General features: G+C 39.0%; 3 protein-coding genes across 3 annotated transcripts in view; 1 reads left to right on the top strand and 2 right to left on the bottom strand.

Annotated features, from left to right (window-relative positions):
- Positions 1-7,283: 7,283 nt before the first annotated feature.
- On the bottom strand, positions 7,284-13,543 carry hhex (hematopoietically expressed homeobox). The gene is made up of 4 exons (XM_025057314.1): positions 12,874-13,543; positions 8,631-8,809; positions 8,064-8,114; positions 7,284-7,984 (listed from the first exon to the last, which is right to left on the bottom strand). Exons 1-4 carry the CDS (start codon positions 13,265-13,267, stop codon positions 7,709-7,711), a joined length of 900 nt encoding a protein of 299 aa, XP_024913082.1. The 5' UTR covers positions 13,268-13,543; the 3' UTR covers positions 7,284-7,708.
- Positions 13,544-16,156: 2,613 nt separating this feature from the next.
- Positions 16,157-20,113, bottom strand: trub1 (TruB pseudouridine (psi) synthase family member 1). The gene is made up of 8 exons (XM_008314146.3): positions 18,977-20,113; positions 18,784-18,882; positions 18,476-18,531; positions 17,948-18,029; positions 17,754-17,826; positions 17,330-17,469; positions 17,149-17,205; positions 16,157-17,023 (listed from the first exon to the last, which is right to left on the bottom strand). The coding sequence occupies exons 1-8, from the start codon at positions 19,110-19,112 to the stop codon at positions 16,737-16,739; spliced, it is 930 nt and encodes a 309-aa protein (XP_008312368.1). The 5' UTR covers positions 19,113-20,113; the 3' UTR covers positions 16,157-16,736.
- A 7-nt stretch (positions 20,114-20,120) lies between these two features.
- lrrc45 (leucine rich repeat containing 45) overlaps positions 20,121-20,171 on the top strand; it is a 5,103-nt gene continuing 5,052 nt past the window's right edge. Inside the window, 1 exon segment of the mRNA XM_025057313.1 lies at positions 20,121-20,171. This exon segment is cut by the window's right edge and continues 18 nt beyond it. Within this exon segment, the coding sequence (XP_024913081.1) occupies positions 20,121-20,171 (51 nt within the window).

Genomic DNA, 20,171 nt, shown 5'->3' with positions numbered 1-20,171 from the left:
CTACTTGCCAACTACCATAAGCATCAGAAATGATATGATGACTACATCCAACTTTTATACACAAACCAAAATTTGATTATATTTGTTTTCTTCCACAAAACAATAGGAAATGTGAAATTTGGTCAAAATGAACTGCTCCGGCCTTTGTTCCTCTGGGAAATGAGAAAAACGTGCTTTTTATATTAGGTAATAATCTCTGTGAGTGTCCCTGTAAAAAATCGGAGGATACGTGATTCACAGCGGTGAGGGGCCACATTGAACTATCACCTATTCTTCTCTCCATGTGCTCTTCCTTTTCCATAGTCTGCCAGTTTCCTGCCAGTTTCCTGAGTCTGTCTGGAGCGCAGGCTTCTAAACAACTGCTGACCCCTATTGTAAGTTAAACTCTAAGCAAATAGAACTGAAGGACATCCGGGAATGGGGACCGTCCACAGTGAAAGCCAAGGAGCTTGTCCAGATGTTTCAGGCAAGGCCAAGGGCCAAAGGATCACATTTTAAATCTGTGTGCTTCACTGTGGGAAACATGGTACCTTGCCAAAAAGAAAAAGATAAGGTTTTGGTCATTAATAGTAAATATTTATAAGTCACCAATCCTTCCACAGTGGTACTGGTTAAACAAATCAATACAAGCTACAATACTACTGTATAGTGTACACTAGTACCACGTACAAGCATTGTTAGCCTACCCAAAATAAAACACCATCAATTTCCTTTGATTTATTCCTTTGAATAATAAGAGAGTTTGGTGTAGTTCATGATAACAAAAGAACACATTAAAAATACCATGTGTTAAAATGAAATGTCTAATGTTTAATTGTTATACTTTAGTTTATGTTTATGAAAAATATGGATATTGGGAAAAAAGTTAACTCTAAGCATGTGTATAATACAACAGCACACATACAGTAGTGTACAGCTGCAGCACAGCCAAGCCTTTACCCGATTTGATACAGAGGTCGTGACCTGAGTACACAAGAGAGACGGTGATCTAACTGGACACAGGTGGAACACTCCAAGAGCAGGCAGACAATCACAAAAGCAGGAAAAGGAGACAATGATAGGAAGTAAAAAAGCCAACAGACACATGGGCCGAGTGATATCAGGATAAAACGGGAAATAATAAGAAGCCAACGAGGTTAGTCGTCAGAGGAGCAGAGTATGGTACACATCTGTGGTTTATTATATATATTTTTTCTAATGTTAACTAAACCAGTAGCTTTTAAGAGTTCCTGCAATGCTATGATTGTGTGTGTTCAGAGTTGACTAATTATTACAGTCTCCGGTCCAAATCTGGAACTCCAAAAACCACAAGTGAAGTTTTCCACCATTTTTAAGGTGTAGTGACAATAGTCTCTTCCAGATAAACAACCTTGAGAAAAATATTTGTGCACTGCGATAAGGTTTTAATTAAAACTTTGGTAATGTTTCATTTCAACAGCTAAGTTCAGCTGATTAAACCACTAATGAACTGCAGAGGGAGCCATAGAAAATGTTTACACTCTGTTTCTAAAGTTGAGGGTTACCCAGAACAGTTAGGGATTTATTTGATGAGGGGGAAATAACTCAAAGTAACAAAAAAATATATATAATAAAATCTGAATGTGCCTTTTAAATTGTCATTCAACCAGAGATGAAGAGATGAAAGTAGCAAATACAAAAAAAAATCTACCTCTAACTAAGAACTTATGAGCCCTGATAATAACAATAATAACTTAGAATAACCCCAAAACAGCTAAATGTGAGAGAAATGGCTAAATAAAACTATCATCTATGATGTTGGCTACATTTGTAGTTGTCTCGTCATGGACAGTGGATTTGTCTTGACTGTTGTAGATGCACATGTGTGTGTCTGAGTGTAAGAGCTCTTGTCAGCAGGACAAAAGGCTGTAATGATTGTTGAAGTGTCTTCCTCTGTGTCTGGTTTACACAGCTCTACTCAGCACTTACACTGTGTCCCTTCTACACACACACACACACACACACATATACACACTCCAAGACCTGAGGACATGCATGATCATTGCTCAGCAGACACAAGCGTCTCTCAGACTGCTGGCCCTCTCCTGGCTCNGTTAACATGTGTACACACTCTCCATCACTCTTCATCCATACACCTCCCCTCTTTCTTTGTTCTTGTCTTGGTTTAATTCTCCGTAGTCCTTTATTTTTGCTGGTTGATTTTCCTGTTTTTCTAAAATTCATTGGAGTAAATCCCGAAGGTTTTTCTGTCCCCCACTAGTCACCGGTGCCGAAAGGTTTTTTTCAGTGTTTATAAGCAAGACGTCTGCAGCTGCTGAGAAGAGAAGAGACCAAACTCAGTGACAGCTTATATCAGAGAGATATCAACTAAAATATCACAGTATTATAAAATTAATGTCAGTAACAACAAAGTTTACAGAGTAATATTAAATAAATATAATATATATGTAAATATTTTGGCCAACAGATAACTCAAATTGAGCTACAACACAATTAATATTAGTTAAATTTGTTTAACAAAACAAATGAACAATTTTTTTTTTAGCCAAAACGATTCTTTTTTAAATAATTACCTGACGATGGGACAATGCTGCAAAATGACTAAACCTTAGCACTGAAGGAGCTGAGGATATTTTTATACATTGTTTATGTTTATGTACAGTTCAGTCAATTAGATAAATTCGATAAATAACTTCAACAACAGATAAATACAAAAACACCCCAAAAGCTCTTAGTTAGCCAAATATCCTGGACAAATGTCAACTTAAACCATTTAAAAGGTCAACAAGGAACTTTGAAACTCGATTTCCTGAATATCTTTGTTGAGGTTCAAAAAATTAAACCCTGGTGGAAGGACTCAAATCAATATTACTGTTTGCTTTTTTTCTGTAGTGATGCCTTCATTGTGTCACTCAGTCCTTCCAAATAAAATATTAACAAGGCCTATTTGCTTTTAATCAGATATGTATTGATTTCTGCCTGATGGTCAAAATGAATCATAGTCTTGAGACAAACTAATTTCCTTTCTACCCTGACACACCTGAGTGACCAGGAAGTTTTTGACTTTAACACGTGTTACTCACGTTGTATTACAGTAATTACTGGTGTCAATGGATTCCTGTGTTTGACTTTACTGGCTGTCTAGTCAAGAAAAAGTACACAGTTATTTGAAACAGAATGAAAATAGAATCCTGTAACTGTTACTGTAAGTTTTATTCTTAATCATGACAACATCAACACTGTCTGTACAGTCGGTCACCGACACACTGGCCTCAAATGTCCTTTATATCTGTGTCCAACTTTTGTACACATGCTGGACGCCACCCCCCTCCCCCGTCCCTTCACTCCCAGACAGCATTCCTTCATCTATTAATGTTCTTTCCTGTCTCTGCAGCCATCACTGTTTTTACAGTTCTTGACCGGAAACCAAACAAATTAACACTTCATTGTTCCAGCAGTTACGTTATAGCTGGAAACATCAGTGCAGCAATAGCTTCCTGAAAACCCACATTAATAAGCAGGGGCCAGTGTGTTTGTGTGTGTGTTACCCAAACTCAGGATTACATTTTCTCTGGAAACCTGTAGCGTAACCACATTAGGTACATGGGAAGTGTGGTCACATGCAGGGACACTGCCCTCTGTGTGCTTTCCCTTCTGCACTTGGTTTTGTTGGTAGGATATTGTTACTTGTGGAATATAAACTTGGTCAGTTGCAGAAATGCAAGTCCAACACTTTAAAATAATTTAAATACATTTAAATAAAATTCTGATTAAATTTAACTGTCACTGTCAATATATGTTAATATGTCTTTATGAACCGTAAAACTACTCTTGGTAATAATCCTTATTAAACAAATTGTAGGATCTCAGCACAGACATGATCAGGTGTTTAATATTATTTCTCAGAATTTCACAGTGTCATACTTTTTTTTCTGTAGCTAAAAAAATATATAAATTGCAGGTAAAAAAACCCAACAACATTTAGTTTTTTCCCAGGTGCACCGTGAGTCAGGTGATGTCTAACAGTGGAAAGTTTGACTTCCCTGCTCCAGTTAATAATCTGTGAGAAGATCTGCTTTATATTGCTTCACAAATCACTTGGGTCCTAATAGCACCTTAATCTATTCATCGGATGTTTGCAGCATTTGGCCATAGCTATTTATTATGGCTGTGTGCGTCCTGCCAGGGCAGCTTGTTTGAGCAGCTAATTGTTCAGATGGACTCTCTCTAATTTGGATGGTGAGGCAGAAAATCCTGTACTCTTCTGACTAGCATGTGAATACTTTTAAAACCTCGCTATCTCCCATTTGGATATGGCCTAATTGAAAAGTAAATAGTACACCTGAGTGCACCCATGAATCGGTGAGTGATATCTCCTTAGCTGCCACAGGAATGGATCTCTGCCATTGGGCCCCTGCGTCCTCTGTCCTCTTTTCCATTGCTTTAAATGGCTTCGCTAACGCATTATCTATTGGAACATTGCTTTTGGGGGATTAATGTTTCAATGTGGATCCTTCACACACAGCAGTAAGTGGTTTCTGGGACATCAGTCCTTTGCTGCTGACTGCTTGGGATTCTTGACAATGACAACTTGAAGAGGATTTAGTGTTTTAGAATGACAACAATTATTTAGATGTTAAAAAAACATATGAAATGTCTTCAGTATTTGGTTGTTATATACAGTACTTGATTCAGCCGATTACTGTACCTCAACCGAAACACAGCTGCGGCAGTAGTGAAGAGGAACAGAAAAAGCAATAACACCAATAACTACCAATAATGGGAGCAGTGAGCGACCTTTTTGACATTACGCCACAGGTATTACACTTGTTATCCAAGCATACAACCACAGCAAAGGATGAAACTGTCTTAAAAGAGAGACAGAGAGAGCAGGAAGTTAAACTCTGAAGGAACCTCTGAAGGACATCAATAATGAAACGTTCTCAAGACCAAGGAAAACAGCCTAAATAAAGTTGGTCAGTGTGTCACTGGTCAGTCAGTCCAAAAAAAGTCCAGAATAAAATCTCACATGTTCTTTGATGAACTTTAAATACTTAATAAATACTTTTAATTGACTCTGTGTATTATTTTACTTTGACTTTTTGACTTTAGCCGGTTGACTTGCTCAGCCCTGGCTGCTGCAGTGCTGCTGACACACTCTTTTTCCCTTCAAGTAAACACTTGTTTCACTTCTGTGTTTTTTTTTTAACTGAATGAGTGTCTGTTCAGTTGAAAATGTTCTCCTGATGACCTGTGTGGGTCTCATTGTATGGTGTTGCAATGACTTTCATTTGAAGAAATGACATCATCAGGTCATCAGGTTGGACTAGGCCAGATGTCAAAAATATTTAAAGAAAAGCCTGTACACTGTGTGTTGTGGAGATAAACGCCCAATATTTTGACTAAAATACTGCATAAATACTGCAATACTTGTTTGGTCTCTACACATATAAGTTCCTCGGCTTCTACCTCACCTTTCCCTCCTCCTCTTCCTCCTGCTCCTCCTCTCTTCACCTGTGTGGCTGCTGGCGACACCAGTATCGATGTGAGTGGTGTTTTCTCTCATTAATTTATCAGCTCAGCGGAGGAGGCAGGCCTCAGCAGGGGGAGATAATGGCTTCCATTTGGCCAAGGTCAACAGTCAACACATTCCTCAGTCGTTCAAATATAACCACACATTAACTTGTGTGCACCAACACCAGTGGTGCACACACACACACACACAAGCACACGCACGAGGCTAATAGACTGTTGTGCCACTGTCTCGTCAATAAGGTTTTCAATCCTTTTACTGTGCTGAATACACTGATCCTTGATCAGGAAATCAGTTAAATACCTTAATGGTCAACGTCACCTAAAAACTACAGACTGATAGAGAACCTCAGTTCAGCAGCACCTCATTTTTGGGCTGCAGCTTTTGGTTGTCTCATACACCTGTTTTTGTCTAATTGTCATATTTAATGACCATGCTGCTGTTGATGTCACAGAGAAGAGATCCAATCATTAACAGAGAAATCACCCATCACTCACACCTACAGTGTGTGTGTGTGTGTGTGTGTGTGTGTGTGTGTGTGTGTGTGTGTGTCCAGAGCAGACAGGCCCTCTGAGAGCAGGCTATCGGCTGAACATTTTACCCACCAACTGTGTGCTGTATTCCTCTCTGTGTTGACTTTATGCTGCACAATTTGTGAACCATTACACAATACAGAGGCTGAGATCAATGTACATACTGTTGGTTTTGGAATAGTCATGTTGGTGTGAGGCCGTTGACCCTCTGTACACCTGCACATGCAACACCAGCGGGTTATAAAAGATTAGAGGACGTTGACCTTGAAAAATCAAACTCAGTTTAAAAGATTAAGCCCCCCCATTCCTGATTTAATCCCATACTTGACCTTTATTTTATCTTCAAATTGTCCAACATATTAAAAAGCACTGAGGATATCACATCTCTATCAATCAGCAGGTTACTATCTCTGTGTGCTGTCCCTGCTGCTCTGAAGGTTCACTCAATCATTAACCTAATCTACTTACTGCAAAACTCCCACTCAGTATGTTCATGAGAGCCGCGAGATAAGCTATTTGAAGATGAAGGTGGTGATGGGACAACGATCGACGTGGACAAACTGTTTGCTAACCTGCCTTTGATTCCTCTGGAAATCAGGAGACAAGGGGAAACTGCTGAATGAGGAGCAGTGATTGGGAATCTGAATCAACATTTGATCGGAGGTTCAATTGTTAAAAAAATGCTTGAGCTAAAGTTGGAGAAGTTACAGCATATACATACAGTATATATATATGAATAGTATATACTACAGTATATAGTATACTGTATATATACTGTGACACATTTCAATTATATATTTTATAAACATTGATACATTTTGGATTTTCTTTGCCATAATTATTTCCTACGTAACTCATGTTAGATAAGGAAAACTCCTCCCAAAAAGTAGTCAATGATCTGAACAGGACAAATGGTGTGGGCCACATTTTGTTACGAGATGCCTTTTGGTCAACCGGTGACAAAACCCAGTGGGCCACACGGCTCTGTGGGTTTGAATGATGCTTACACTATGAGTATTTCCAGTGTTGCACAAGCAGCCTATTAGCACAGAGCTTTGTTTCAGCTTCATCCAACCCTGTGTTTACTTTGTAAACTCCATTATTGTGCTGCAACAAACACACATCCTCGCAGCATGTCTGTCAAATCCTGAACATGTAGTCATGGTTGTCCTCATTTATTGTGAATACTTTGGGACAACCGACACAAACCATTGGCAGAACATTTCAGTAGGCCCAAATAAAGGTAGATTGTTTTTATTTATTATTAACACAACATTTAACACCAAATCATAAGGTGATCCATAAATGAGTTTGAATGTGATGTCTCATTTAATTCCACAAGACGGTTAAGAGCATTCCTGATTTAAAAACACATACAGTACAAAGAGAATATTTTACAGTATTTGACAAAACACACAATACTAACAACCAGAAAATACACAGTACTAACAAATACGACACAAATACTAGCTATTATACACAATACACAGAAGAGACTACTTTATCAGATTGTCTTAGTGATTGGAAGTGAAAAGGTTCAAGTCTAGTCTTTTCAGCCGTCTCCTCTTCACCCCCTTCTTCTTCCCTCCTCCTGCTCCTCAAGGCAGACTGGACACAGCCTCAGTCTTCAGTCTATGGACTGGGTCCAGAACTTCCCTGCGCCTCAGAACTGCCGACTCCTGGATAATCCCTCATCGTCCTCCTCTATGTCCAGCTCCAGGTCTGAGTCTTCAGACACGTCAGAGTCCATCTCTGCGTGGAGCTGCTGCTGTGGAGACGAGGACACGGACACCGCACAGCGGCCCGCCTGCGTCTGCTCAGAGGGCGCGCCGCTCTGTCTGTGCTCCGGGCTGTGGAGCACGGGCCCCTCGGTGCTTTTATTACTCCTTCCCGCGGAGGTGTCGTCCTCCAGCTCCCTCTTACCTCCCGGAGGATTCTCCTGTTCGAAGATAGAAACGCGGTGGGGTTTACACCAGGACTTTCTCCTGGAGGCGGTGCCATCATGTCATCACACTCACCTGCTTTAGTCTCCTCCACTTTGCGCGTCGATTTTGGAACCAGGTTTTAACCTGTGTAGATGACCCAGAAAATGAATAAACTATTGTATTTGTACGTTTAAAAATACAATGTAAAATGTGCGCGGGTTAAACTGGACTTTAATGCCTAAAATGAATGTGAAACTGAAATAGAAAAAACCGAACAAGACACCGTATCCACGTTTTACATCTTTCGCCTGTTTAAACTAAATTTATCGAGTAAAAACTTTTACTATAATTAATGTAATCGTGTCATAGACGCACTAATAAATAATATACCAAATCTAAATAACATAATGATAATAATAACAATAACGACAATAATAATAACAACAATATAATAATAATATAATAACAACAATAACAACAACAATATAATAATAATAACGACAATAACAATAACAATATAATAATAATAATAATAATAATAATAATAATAATAATAATAATAATAATAATAATAATAATGTATTGTTTTGTGTAATATAATATTAACTGAAGACATTTTATTATGGATGGTAAAATGAAATGCGTTTCTGTTCCTCGGACCTGTCTCTCGCTGAGCTGCAGCATCTTGGCCAGTCTCTTCCTCTCTGGGGGAGACAGATACTTCTGAGTCTCAAACTTCTTCTCCAGCTCGATGGTCTGGTCGTTGGAGAACCGAACCTGTCCTCCTTTTCTCTTGTGGAGAGGCCGCTGGATAAAAGGAGTCCACAGAAGAGGTTTCCCTGCAGAGGAGAGGACATTAGACAGGATCAGGATTTTAAATATTCAACACACGTTAGCGTCTGTCATAAAACTAAAATCAAATCGAATAAAATCATTAAAATGTCACAAACTCAAAGTTTAGACATTATTTAAACCAATCCAAACCAATTCACAATCAAAGACCAATGATTGATATTAGAGGTTATAGAGCCCCTTATCATAGTTTTTGATAAATGATCTATTTTGGAATACACGTAACTCGAAAAGCAAAGATAAAATTAAATACAAAATAAAAAATACATACGAGCTTGTGATAAATGATATTATATTATAATAATAATAACAACAGTAATTATTATTATTATTAATATTGTGTTGGATTGTTACAATAATTAATATCCCGCTGTTATTTTTCACTGCTTCACATTTACTGCAAGAGATGCCACTGCAATGCCATTAGTCATATCAGATTAGTTAACAGGACGCACCTTATTTTATATCATCGTATCATATATTTGGACCACATGAGATTGGTGCTGAGATTTGTAGATTACAAATGTAGAGCACATCTCGGGACAGACCTGGGATCAGTGTGTCAGATAAAAACCCACTGTCAACACGTCGTGCGACGTGACAGTGGAGCATGTAGCAGCGGCGTGACTGTGAGAGTGAAAAGGATACAGCAGAGTAATCAGTGCCCTTTCCTCTGCTGTTGAAGTTCCTCCTCCACCTCCTCCATCACCACCTCCCCCCGCAGTGCTGCGGTCTGCTGATGCCTGTGTCTGTTTCTCTGTCTGTCTTTTGAGGAAGGTCGTGACGGAGTGAAAACTATGGCCAAATATCCGCTGCATGTGTTTCCTTTGCTTTGCGGTCAGTGATTATGGTCGATGGCACCCACCAGCCAACAGACACACATCAGCACCGCCGCCTCCCCCACCTCCTCCTGACACAATATAACTGTGCTGTGGTTGAGAATGCTGCTGTCAAACACCCTCTGATTGCTTTCTCCGAGGGGAAGTTAGCTAATCCGCAGCCATGTGATGTGTTTCTCAAAAACCAAACATGTCGAGACATTTGATGAAGATACAAAACTGATGATGCGTTCACTGCATCAAGATATAAAGGCCTATCAATAAGAAGGCGAATGACGGCACACATGTCATACCCAAAAAATCGAAGACAGCTCAATAGTTTCTTTTTCAGAATATTTTAAATGAATTTACCAATTGTGGAGGCTTCATGGTTACTCTCACATTTGTTAGACTTGTATTCCCTGATATTAGGCCTTTAGACTTATAATCAATACAACTACTTAATAAATACATTTAAATAACGCAACAACAGACATTTTTGGAAAATAATATTGTTTTGATCTGAATCTAAAAGTGACAACGTCTTGTCATAATTAAGTTTGGGTCTGTTTTACAGATTATCCAGCTATTAGACATTGCATTGTAATATATGAAATATTTTAAAATAAATCTAAAATAATACGAATCGGGGCTATTGTTTTGTTTTGGTTTTTTTTTTTATCAGATGATGAGAACTGGAGTCAATTAATTGGTTTTTGCTTCTTAATCTGGCGACAGACTAACGAGCATATTTTACTGAAGAACAATAAAAAAAGAAAAGAAAAAAACGAGTATTTTGATTAATTGACATAATAATCGTCTAATCACTTGTGACGCTCTTGTGCGTCAGTGCCAAACCCTTCCTCTCTTATTATTCTGTAGAAAAGGAGTCTTAATCTTTTTGTCTAAGCTCCCACAAGACCTGACGTCCAGCTCTGTTTCCTTTATGTTCTCCTCCTCCTCATCCTCCTTTTCTTTCTTTGCCGCCCAGCAGAAAGAAAGAAAGTCGGCCACATCCTCGCGTGCTCATGCACAGGAAGTGTAACAATATGTGAAAAACGGATCCCGGGCTATCAGAGGCCGAGTGTTTCCTGAATATGTCTGTATTGAGGATGTCGATAAAATAATCAGCAGCGTGCAGCGGGCTCCCGAGGAAGCGGCTGGTCGGGGTGAGCCAGGAAAACATTTAACAGCTCCTGAAAGCAGATTTACTCCCATCCACAGCCTCACGGCTTCCGCCAGGACCGGAAAAGGCCCAGCTTGTTCAGCGCAGCACGGAAGAGCCGGAGTCAGGCGCTGCGCTTTGACGCACAACGGCACCGCTGTGCAACTTTGAAGGAATCCAACTGATAAACATAAAAAAATGATCTATTATAGTTCGGAATTCTCACATATTTGTTAGGAACAAAAACAATAATTGCAGCAGTGGTTTCCTAACGTTTGTAGATATCGTTAATATATATTTTAAAAAATCACTACATTATTTGTATTCTTACTGAACAAAAGAAATTAAATGACAAATCGGTGCATTTTCCCCTTAACATTTTAGTTCTCGCAGTTTTTTTTTTGTTTGTTTCACAATTGTTTTCAGCTAACATTCAGCTTTGCCTTGTTTTATTTTTAAGTTAGTTCTTGGCTAAATTTCCAAGGTACTTTTTTGCTAACACGATGATTATTCATGTGTTTGACTAACTTTATTTTATAGACTGATTTCAGCAAGTGGTTGGCTAACAATAAACTAATCAGCTATTTAAGATTTACTTGTACTTTTTTTTTCATTCTGACTAATTCTAACGTGTTTCAAAGACATTTAAAGACCTCCCTTGGTGTTGGTGAAAGTGTTTTTATCTCTTTACATTGGCACAAGTTTTATACTGTTATCCTCGAATTATAATAATTTAATAAAAAACTTCAAACCAACTTTTTCTTAATTGTCAGCAAGTCTTAGATTGCCACTTATCTGCTGACCCAGGATCCAGTCTAGGATAAAATAAAAACCAAAAACGTTTTTCATGCCAAAGCGACATAAGGTTCACTGTCATCGAAGAGCTGAGCTGAAACCCTGCATTGAAATAGAATCATGAACTTATCCCAGCTGATTTTGTTTGGATCAAAATAACAAATATATAACGCAACACGTCGCTCCTCACACACCGTTTGTTCCTATTCACTTTCTACATTTTTTGACTTATTTGACTTGTGCGTACTGCTGCGTAAAACCGTTACAACAACGAGTACTGTCGCCTTTTAATGAACAACATTTGGAATACGTTTGAACCAGTGTTTTTACGAGAAAGTCTTCTCTGTGGTCTGATGTTAAGCTTTATTATTTAAAAAAAAAGCCTAATCCTGTCAAGGGGTGGAAAGGCGTCTAAATGTCCGGACTATTACGTGAGTAATACAGGCGAGCTTCTATATATGTGAATCCAATAATATAAAAGACCTCAGGTTATATCAGAATATGAATGTACATACACATGAGACATCAGAGAGAGGGGAGAGGGTTGACAACATGTGGTTTAGGGTCCAGATATGTTTTAGTCACCGCGGTTCACTTGTTTCTCTGATGTTTCAGAACAATGGGAGTCAGGAAAACGAGTCAAGGCTGCCATGCACCCACGCACACACACCACCCCCCCCCCAACACCTCCAACACGACCACCATCGACACACAACATAAAGCTGCTGTCACTGAACCCTGGAAAATGTAGGTCACATGGAGGCAAACCTGTCAAAAGTGGTGTGTGTTTAACTAAAAATACTAGGTGCAAATATGACAGTATGCATGTCATCATTTTGTTTTTGGCTCACTGACGTTGTGGTCTGTGGCACAGTAACGTGATTCTTCAAATGCTGTGTTGAAAAAATAGAAAGTAGTCCATTATGTGTTGAAATGAGTCAAAGCCTTGAAGCAACTGCAGCCGTGACTCCAGCCTCTTGTTTATGTCTAACTCGTCACACGCGCACGACCAAGCGTGGTATATTCATGCAAAACAGTTTCCTTGCCACGAAAACGTTTTTACTTTTGCGAGAAACTGACCGCTTTTGTAAAATTTTGTAAAAGTTTAGCAATTAATAAGAGTGTGAGAAAAGAGAAACAGTGTCATGTCCAAACGAAAATGAATGAAGCCATTTTTAAATAAGCCGTTTTCACCACAAATTAAACGTGACACTTTAATACAGGGTAAACATTTTTTTGAAAAACCATATGGCTTTTACGCACGACAACTCACCGAGAGGGTCCCGCCGGAGCAGCGCCTGTGCGTACTCGCCCATGGAGCGGTGGTGCTGATGATGGAACGGGTAGAGGGGTCCGGCAAAAGGTCCGGCCGGGCCGTACGTGGTCGTGAAGGCCGCCGCAGTGTGGTGGGACAATGCCGGGTGGATCGGCGTGGGTTCGTAAATCGGAGTCCGGTAGGGCGAGATGAGACTGGTGAAAGACGAGTTGGGCGACGCGATCGTCGGCGTGGGGATAACCGGCGTAGAGGATGATGGAGAGGAGGAAGATGAGGAGGCGGAGGAGAAAGTGTTAGAGGAGGAAGGAGTCCTTCCAAGAATGTCCTCGATGTAGAAGGGTGTCGGGTGCGTTGGCTGAATGGGAGTCGGTGCGTAAAGTGGGACGCTCATGGTGCCGCTTTTGCGCGTCGGGCGTAAATTCGTCCCCCGAAAGCCTACCTCAAAAGCGACAGTGTGTTCCAGGAACTATTCATTTACATACTACCAGTCATCTCCTGTTCTTCTCAGATGAAGTTCTGTGAGTAGGCCGTAAGCAGACTGTCAGTTCATGCGGGTCGAACTGGAGCAGACCGTTAGAGAGCTTCGGTGTCCATCAGATTGCGGTGGTAAACGAGCTGTACTTGGTCCAACTGTTGAGGCTGTTATCTGGCTGCAGGCGGAGGAGGGCGGAGATAAGCACACGGCCGACTTCCTGCAGGTGGCCAACCGACACTCGTGATTGGTTCAGCCACAGGTCCAATCGAGGTCCACTGATCAAATGACACAGAACGAACTTTAGTGCATTTGAGGAGAATCGGTACAGAGAAGGTACAAAGATGCATACAACACCAGTGAGTTGGAAACATGCACGAACACACAGCCATGATATTTGTTCCCATCGAAATTTCTTACATTATTTTTTTAACGTCCTTCCTTCAAGGATAATTCGAACCATTCTCGAACAGAGTGCTGTTGTAGGAGTAAGACAAAACAAAGGTTTAATTCTACTTTCAACAAATGATGCTACACAATATGCACATACACAATAATACAGACTAATATATATATATATATATATATATACACATATATATATATATAAATATATATATATATATATAATAACAAAACAAGACCATGCTCATATACTTGCACTATGGTGTAGTGTAGTGATACACTAAATTAGCAAAGATTCAAAATACCCGTCCTTTAGGGATAATCTGCAAATATAAACCTAGTTGTAAAGTCAGTACAGGAAGTGACCAATACCACACACTAATGTCACGATTGTAAAGCAATCACTCATTACGGCCCATTATCGGTTATCTAGAAGCTTCTTTTGATACTAAAGACCGGGCATATCTGCTTCTGCTTATCACGTTAGTCTTGTATTTGTATCGAGTTCCCTGTTCCTCTCAGATATGGGGCCTCTAGAAACAGACAGGAGCACGCACATAATTACCGCTGTATTGTAAGTAAATCGATTTCAACCCTAAATTTGTTTATTATGTGATTTTTTTTATCACTGTAGATACAATCCAAGTTGTTAGGCCTTCGATTAGCCTCTGATCAACATATTTGTATGGAACAATCAGGAACAGGTCATACTGATGTTAAAGTAAAACTTTTGCAAGAAAAATACTGGTATGATATTCCACATAAATCCTTGTGAGATCTGGCAAAACAAATGTGACTTTTCCTACTTTACTTACAGTATGTTTTGTTATGATACTCACGACGACAAAATAATCATAGAGACAAGAGGACAGGTACAAAGGGTAGGCTCGGGTCTCATGAACGACCTCTGTTGAGTGTTCGTTAAAAGTCTCTTTGACTAATCAAACCGTTTAGTCGTATCTGTCTGTGTATTACAGCTCTATAACGGCGCGCGCGCGCGCGGGTGTGTGCGGGGGTGTGTGTGTGTGGGGGGGGGGGGGGGGGTTGATTAACTCATCATTTGAATGTGTGGACTTTTCCTGTCAAAAGATGTCTATCAGTGGGACTGGGATGATACATTTATCATAATGCAAATGCCCCTTTAATGGCTCTCAGATACGTGTCCGTTAAGTGCGCCTGTTAAACACTAGCCAATAAAGTGGAGCAGTTTTTACGAGTGCACTGCGCGCTTACTGCATACAAGTCTTTGCAGAGACAAATGTTTAATAGTTGCTAGTTAGATTCCCCGCCCTAGTGCAATTTTGCTAATTCAGGTGTTGGATCTCAAATTGAGCAGGGTATTTAATCTAAGGTCTACTTTCTAAAAGGACATCCACCGAGAAACCAGGATTTCTAAATGCTGCATTGGCAACAGGGATGTAGTTTCACTTTGTTGACATCAACACTAACAGTAATGTCAAAAGCATTAAATCTGTGAGCCAGGTTGCTTCTTTCTGATTAATACGCTCACAGATGTAGGAGGCGATGGTTCGATTTCCCTGACGCGTCTTTAAAACGCGCACGCTGACTGCCAAACTTTCTAACCGCTGCAATTTAGATAAAACAGACTTCGAGGGCAAATAAGGACGTGGACAACCTTGAAGACATGAAAGAAGTCACCACACGGCTAATATTTGGACCGAGACAATGATTAGTGCTCATTGATCCGGGCAGCGCGTCCCGTGGCGTCAGACTGCTGTCCAGGAAGGATTGATAACTTCACAGCACGGGCTGGTGGTGGCATAGCTGCTGCTACTGCTGCTCAGCGGCAGCTGGCGCCATAAATATGTCGATTAGCAAGGCTGAAGAAGCAGGGGCATGTAAATACAACCTGCTGCCCAGGTAGAGTTCTACAGGGGAGGGGGTGAAAGGGGCTGTTTTAATCACATTGGTTTGTTTTTTCTGGTTTGGGATTTTTGTCACTTATTAAGCTTTTCTAATCTACATGAAATCTCCAGACACAAAGTCCGTCGATTCAAGCCATTTCATAGTAACACACCTTTGCATGAGTAAAACAAAAACAATAAATGTCAGGTTTGAGTCACTGGTTCTGGCATCATCCTACTCATACTGTGGTCTAACTGCTCTGATATCACCGTCTGTTTCAACAGCAGCAGCAGCAGCCTGATTAATTACTGCCCATTGTCTGGCAGCAGCCTTATCAGTTCATACAGGACACCAAGTTGACTGCATGGATTGAAGTGATACACGAGTTACTGGCTGCACAACTTCTGGAGAACTATGACATGGATTACTGAAAATCTACGTGGTAAATCTTTGAACACAACATGAAAGCTTTGGCTTTCAAAAAAAAGAAAGAAAGAAAGAAATGGGAGAATTTCAAAGAAAAAGTAAAGACAAGACTTAGTTTCACTTGGAATATGTAATCTGGAAAATAAAAAATAGTCCTGCTCCTAACACAACATAGGATGCTGTACTCCACACATAGATTTGTTTGATTTCCATATACTGTGTTTTGTTTTTACAGTGCTCAAGAACTGATAATACATCAAGTGCTTTAAGAGACTTAAAAATAAAAAGTCAGCATTTACAGATATTCTACACCAATAAACAGTACTATCTGGTGTTCTCTCATATTTAACACAAAAAATACAATATCACTTCAAATGTTGTCATCAGCAATGTCTGATTGTTTCGTTATTTCTCCTGGCACAACTGAATAGAGAGCTGTAAAAAAAACCACGATAAGTAAACTGTTCACTTACCTTTTTCATTATAACTCTGTGAGAAAACGTCTAAGGAAAAATACAACAGATGAGGTAAAGAGTTGTGATCAGGTGTGATCATTCATTTCTAAACTATAATTATTTACAGAGCAAATAAAAGACAATACATTTTTTTTAAAAAAAAAGCTGATCATAAGTCCAGTGTGAATTGAAGACATTGGACTGATGTGACCCAAAAAATATCAGTCAAGCTGGTATCAAGTGGTGTTTTCCATTTTGGTTGTTTTTACAAGGTTTTCCTCAGATTTTTGCTCAGATTTTTCCTCTAAGTTCTTGTCACATTTTAGCTCTGATTTCTTGTCACATTTTTTCTTTGTTTTGTCTTTTGACTGTTTCTCATTCTGCTCAGTGTCCGGGCAGGGCTGCAGAGTACGCATGACATTTTCCAGTGTCCACTGCTCCTCGTGCAGGGTGTGCTCCTCCAGAGTGAACTGACTCTGTTTGGTCCGTACTAGTGACTTCATGTGAGCACAGGATGACAAAGCTGTAGAAAACAAACACAGATCATTACTCAGGAAAAACAGACAGCTGAGTGATATCTGAAATGTATTATTATTCATTGTTTAAATAAACGAGCAATATATTCGAGATATTCATGATGAATATCACCTTTCCCCAGGTCATCTACCAGGCTTCTGACATAAAATCCTCCACCACACTCAATATCTGTCAAAAAAAAAAAAAAGTCTGTTTACATTTTTAGACATATAAATACAGTGGGAAACATATTACATGACACGTTTTCAAGAAGCCAGCATTCAAAATAAGAAAATTGAGAAAAAAAACTGACCCAGAGTGAAGAGAGGAGGCTCAAACTCCTGCAGGGTCAGGTTGTACACGGTGACCGCTCTGGCAGGTTTGGGCTCAACCTTTTGACCCGTGCTCATCAAGTGAGACATACGCTGGCCGTCCTTTTTCAGAGCAGAATAGCTGGAAGGTCGAGAATCAACGACTCAGAACAAAATGAATGAGGCAAAAGCTGCACTGAGGAAAAACCCGAGACCCGCTAGTGACATCTAGTGGCTACAAAATTCGTACTAATATTTATTAGTTCATTGCCTATCAGTAAAATTAGTTTTATAAAAATAAAAAAAAGTATCAGCAGCATTTTGGGCATAGTCAGCACTTTAGAAACAAGGAACGAAGCATTTTGAGTTGTTCCATTTTGATATTGCTGTATAAAAGCAAGTAAGCATCATGCAAGTTTTACTCACAGTGGTGGAACCTGCATGATGTTGCCAGTGAATGCTTTGAGCTTTTCCTCAATGTCCATTCTGGTGATGTGATCTGTCATATAAAGAACAGCAGCAACAAACGGTCAGAAACAAAATTGAGTTCTTGTTTCAGCACTAAAAGTGTAGATTTTAAATAGTGGCTAAGACAATGTTATTCATGATCAATGTATTACCAAAGTCTTTCTCCAGAATCACTTTGCCAGTAGCATCCAGTGTGTCTGTTGCTTTACCCAGTTCCACCACAGCAGTGTATTTCTTAAAAAGAAAACACACACACACACACTGTTGTTTAGTCTCTTGTATATCTGTTTATATTTTCATTAAAAAGGACACAGTAATTAAAGACAGACGGTACAGATGATTATTATTATTAATAATAAATAGTACAATATATAATAATAATAATAATATATATTATTACTAAATATATAGTAAATCAAATATGCAACACCAGAAGGCCCTGACCAAAAAAAATGAATATGATTCTTTCTCAATAAAGTTTTTGTAAACGTCATATTTAATGAGTTGCACAACAATTTAAAAATACAAAGACTCACTTCAAGTGAGAAGTGACTCAATTTTCACTGTGCAGCAAATATCTACATACGTATTCTCTTATCCATACAAAAACATCAGAAGGTCAACAACCCTTATTTTGCAAATAAATTAACTTTTTTTTAAAGGAAACATGTTACTCTCACCTTTGATCCAGTCAACATGGTGCTGAGCATTTTAGTGCCTTTTCCTACTCCAACAACTACAAGACCAGAAAGAGCATATAGGGAATTAAACCAACCTTTTCATAATCAGTGTATATTGCATGAATTATTCTAATTATATTTTACTGTAATAGTAGAACTAATAAATCAGAAAACGTTCGAACTACATAAATTGAAACCATAAAAGTATATAAAAGTGATATCATTATTAAAAACATCTCTGGACTATAAATACAGACAAATAACCATCAATTGATGGACAAAACGTTGGAATTCAGCTGTGCACTAACCTAAAACTCCACTGGCGGGACTGTCCAATGTTCCTCCATGTCCCACCTTTAGATCATGCTTCTGTCTCTTTCTTGGGTTAACGTTTTTTACACCGGCTTCTAAAAATCATCAAATAGAAACAATTGACGATCAGCTTAACCGAACACTGGGCGGCAAAGTTAATTCCATATAAACGTCATGTGTTTTCTTTACCTTTAAGCAAAGTCTCTTTAAATTCATTTAAGACGTGTGCAGATGTTGGTCCTTGTTTTTTATAAATAGCACACAGTCCATTCAAAGACAGAAGTTTGGACAGTGTGCTCTTCACCGCCATGTTGGTTTCACTCATGTTGTTTCCGCCAATTCTTTTTCGTGGCTCTGCTAGTGCGTCGACGGTGATGAGAGTTTAGTGTTTACTGACTCCTAGTGATGCAATACCGACACGACCTTCACGATCATACACAACAAAAACACACTGTTTTCACATGAAACATGATTCAAAATGCGCCCAAATGCTTTTACTGATTTATGAACTATATATACCCTTATAGATTTGTTATTCTTAAACCAGGGTAAAACAGTTTAATGGCACATTTGAAACTACAGTAACCAAAATGCTTTGCGCTAGAAACTAGACTTCCTGGTTACTTCAGACGTTTGGCTTCTGTCAACTGAACTAACCGACACAAAAACAGACACGGATCCATTTGTTGTACATTAGTTAAGGTATTTGTGTGTGTTTTAATGTTTAGATTTTAGTATTAATACAACTACTACTAGCACATTCAACTGTATGATTCGCTTTTGCAGTACAAAAGTCGAAGCGATATCTCTGTGCAAAGGTTCCATCCAAATGTTGTCATTTATGTAACTTGTGTTAACGTTTTACCAAAATATATAATTTATAACATGTACAATTTTCTTGATTTTATTTTATTGTAAATGGACCTCCATTCGGCATTCGGAATGCCCATTATGCACGTGACAGCTACAATTGAATCAGAACTCACAATGTGTTGGAATTACTCTTGTATTCCGAGAACATTGGCTGAAAAGGAAGGTAATCGTCGACTTTCTGTATCTTTGCGAAAGTAGTGTTCTTTTTTAAATTACTATAATATTTAGTACCCAACTGACTGAGCCATGTAATCATGTAATAACATGAGATAGGGACGTTGTCTGAGTCTGTGCCACTTAAAGTTTTCACTCAAACTAAACATTACATTATTCACAATGTTGTAAGTAAATTGTAATACATAAAACATATGTAGGTTATACTAAATATTATATGAACTAAATATTATATCAGTATTTGCATTTGCTTCCCAGATGAAAAGGGGAAACCTTTGACCTCAAGATGGAGGATTTTAGGCGCACGTATCTGCGCCTGTGTAAGGAGGCAGGTCTG

Source organism: Cynoglossus semilaevis, chromosome 8, assembly GCF_000523025.1.
Source record: "Cynoglossus semilaevis isolate Cse_v1.0 chromosome 8, Cse_v1.0, whole genome shotgun sequence".
In the NCBI taxonomy this organism is placed as follows: domain Eukaryota; kingdom Metazoa; phylum Chordata; class Actinopteri; order Pleuronectiformes; family Cynoglossidae; genus Cynoglossus; species Cynoglossus semilaevis.
Note: the sequence above shows the minus strand (reverse complement) of the source record. Positions and strands in the feature narration are given on the sequence as shown.

Coding starts and splice junctions, on each gene's coding strand:
- hhex (XM_025057314.1), bottom strand. CDS start 13,267: ATGAGCGTCCCACTTTACGCACCGACTCCCATTCAGCCAACGCACCCG. Junction 8,810..12,873: donor GCTCCGGCGGGACCCTCTCG/GTGAGTTGTCGT, acceptor TCTCCTCTGCAG/GGAAACCTCTTCTGTGGACT. Junction 7,985..8,063: donor AGTGGAGGAGACTAAAGCAG/GTGAGTGTGATG, acceptor ATCTTCGAACAG/GAGAATCCTCCGGGAGGTAA.
- trub1 (XM_008314146.3), bottom strand. CDS start 19,112: ATGAGTGAAACCAACATGGCGGTGAAGAGCACACTGTCCAAACTTCTG. Junction 17,206..17,329: donor GCCTCCTCTCTTCACTCTGG/GTCAGTTTTTTT, acceptor TTTTTTTGACAG/ATATTGAGTGTGGTGGAGGA. Junction 17,024..17,148: donor GGTAGATGACCTGGGGAAAG/GTGATATTCATC, acceptor TGTTTTCTACAG/CTTTGTCATCCTGTGCTCAC.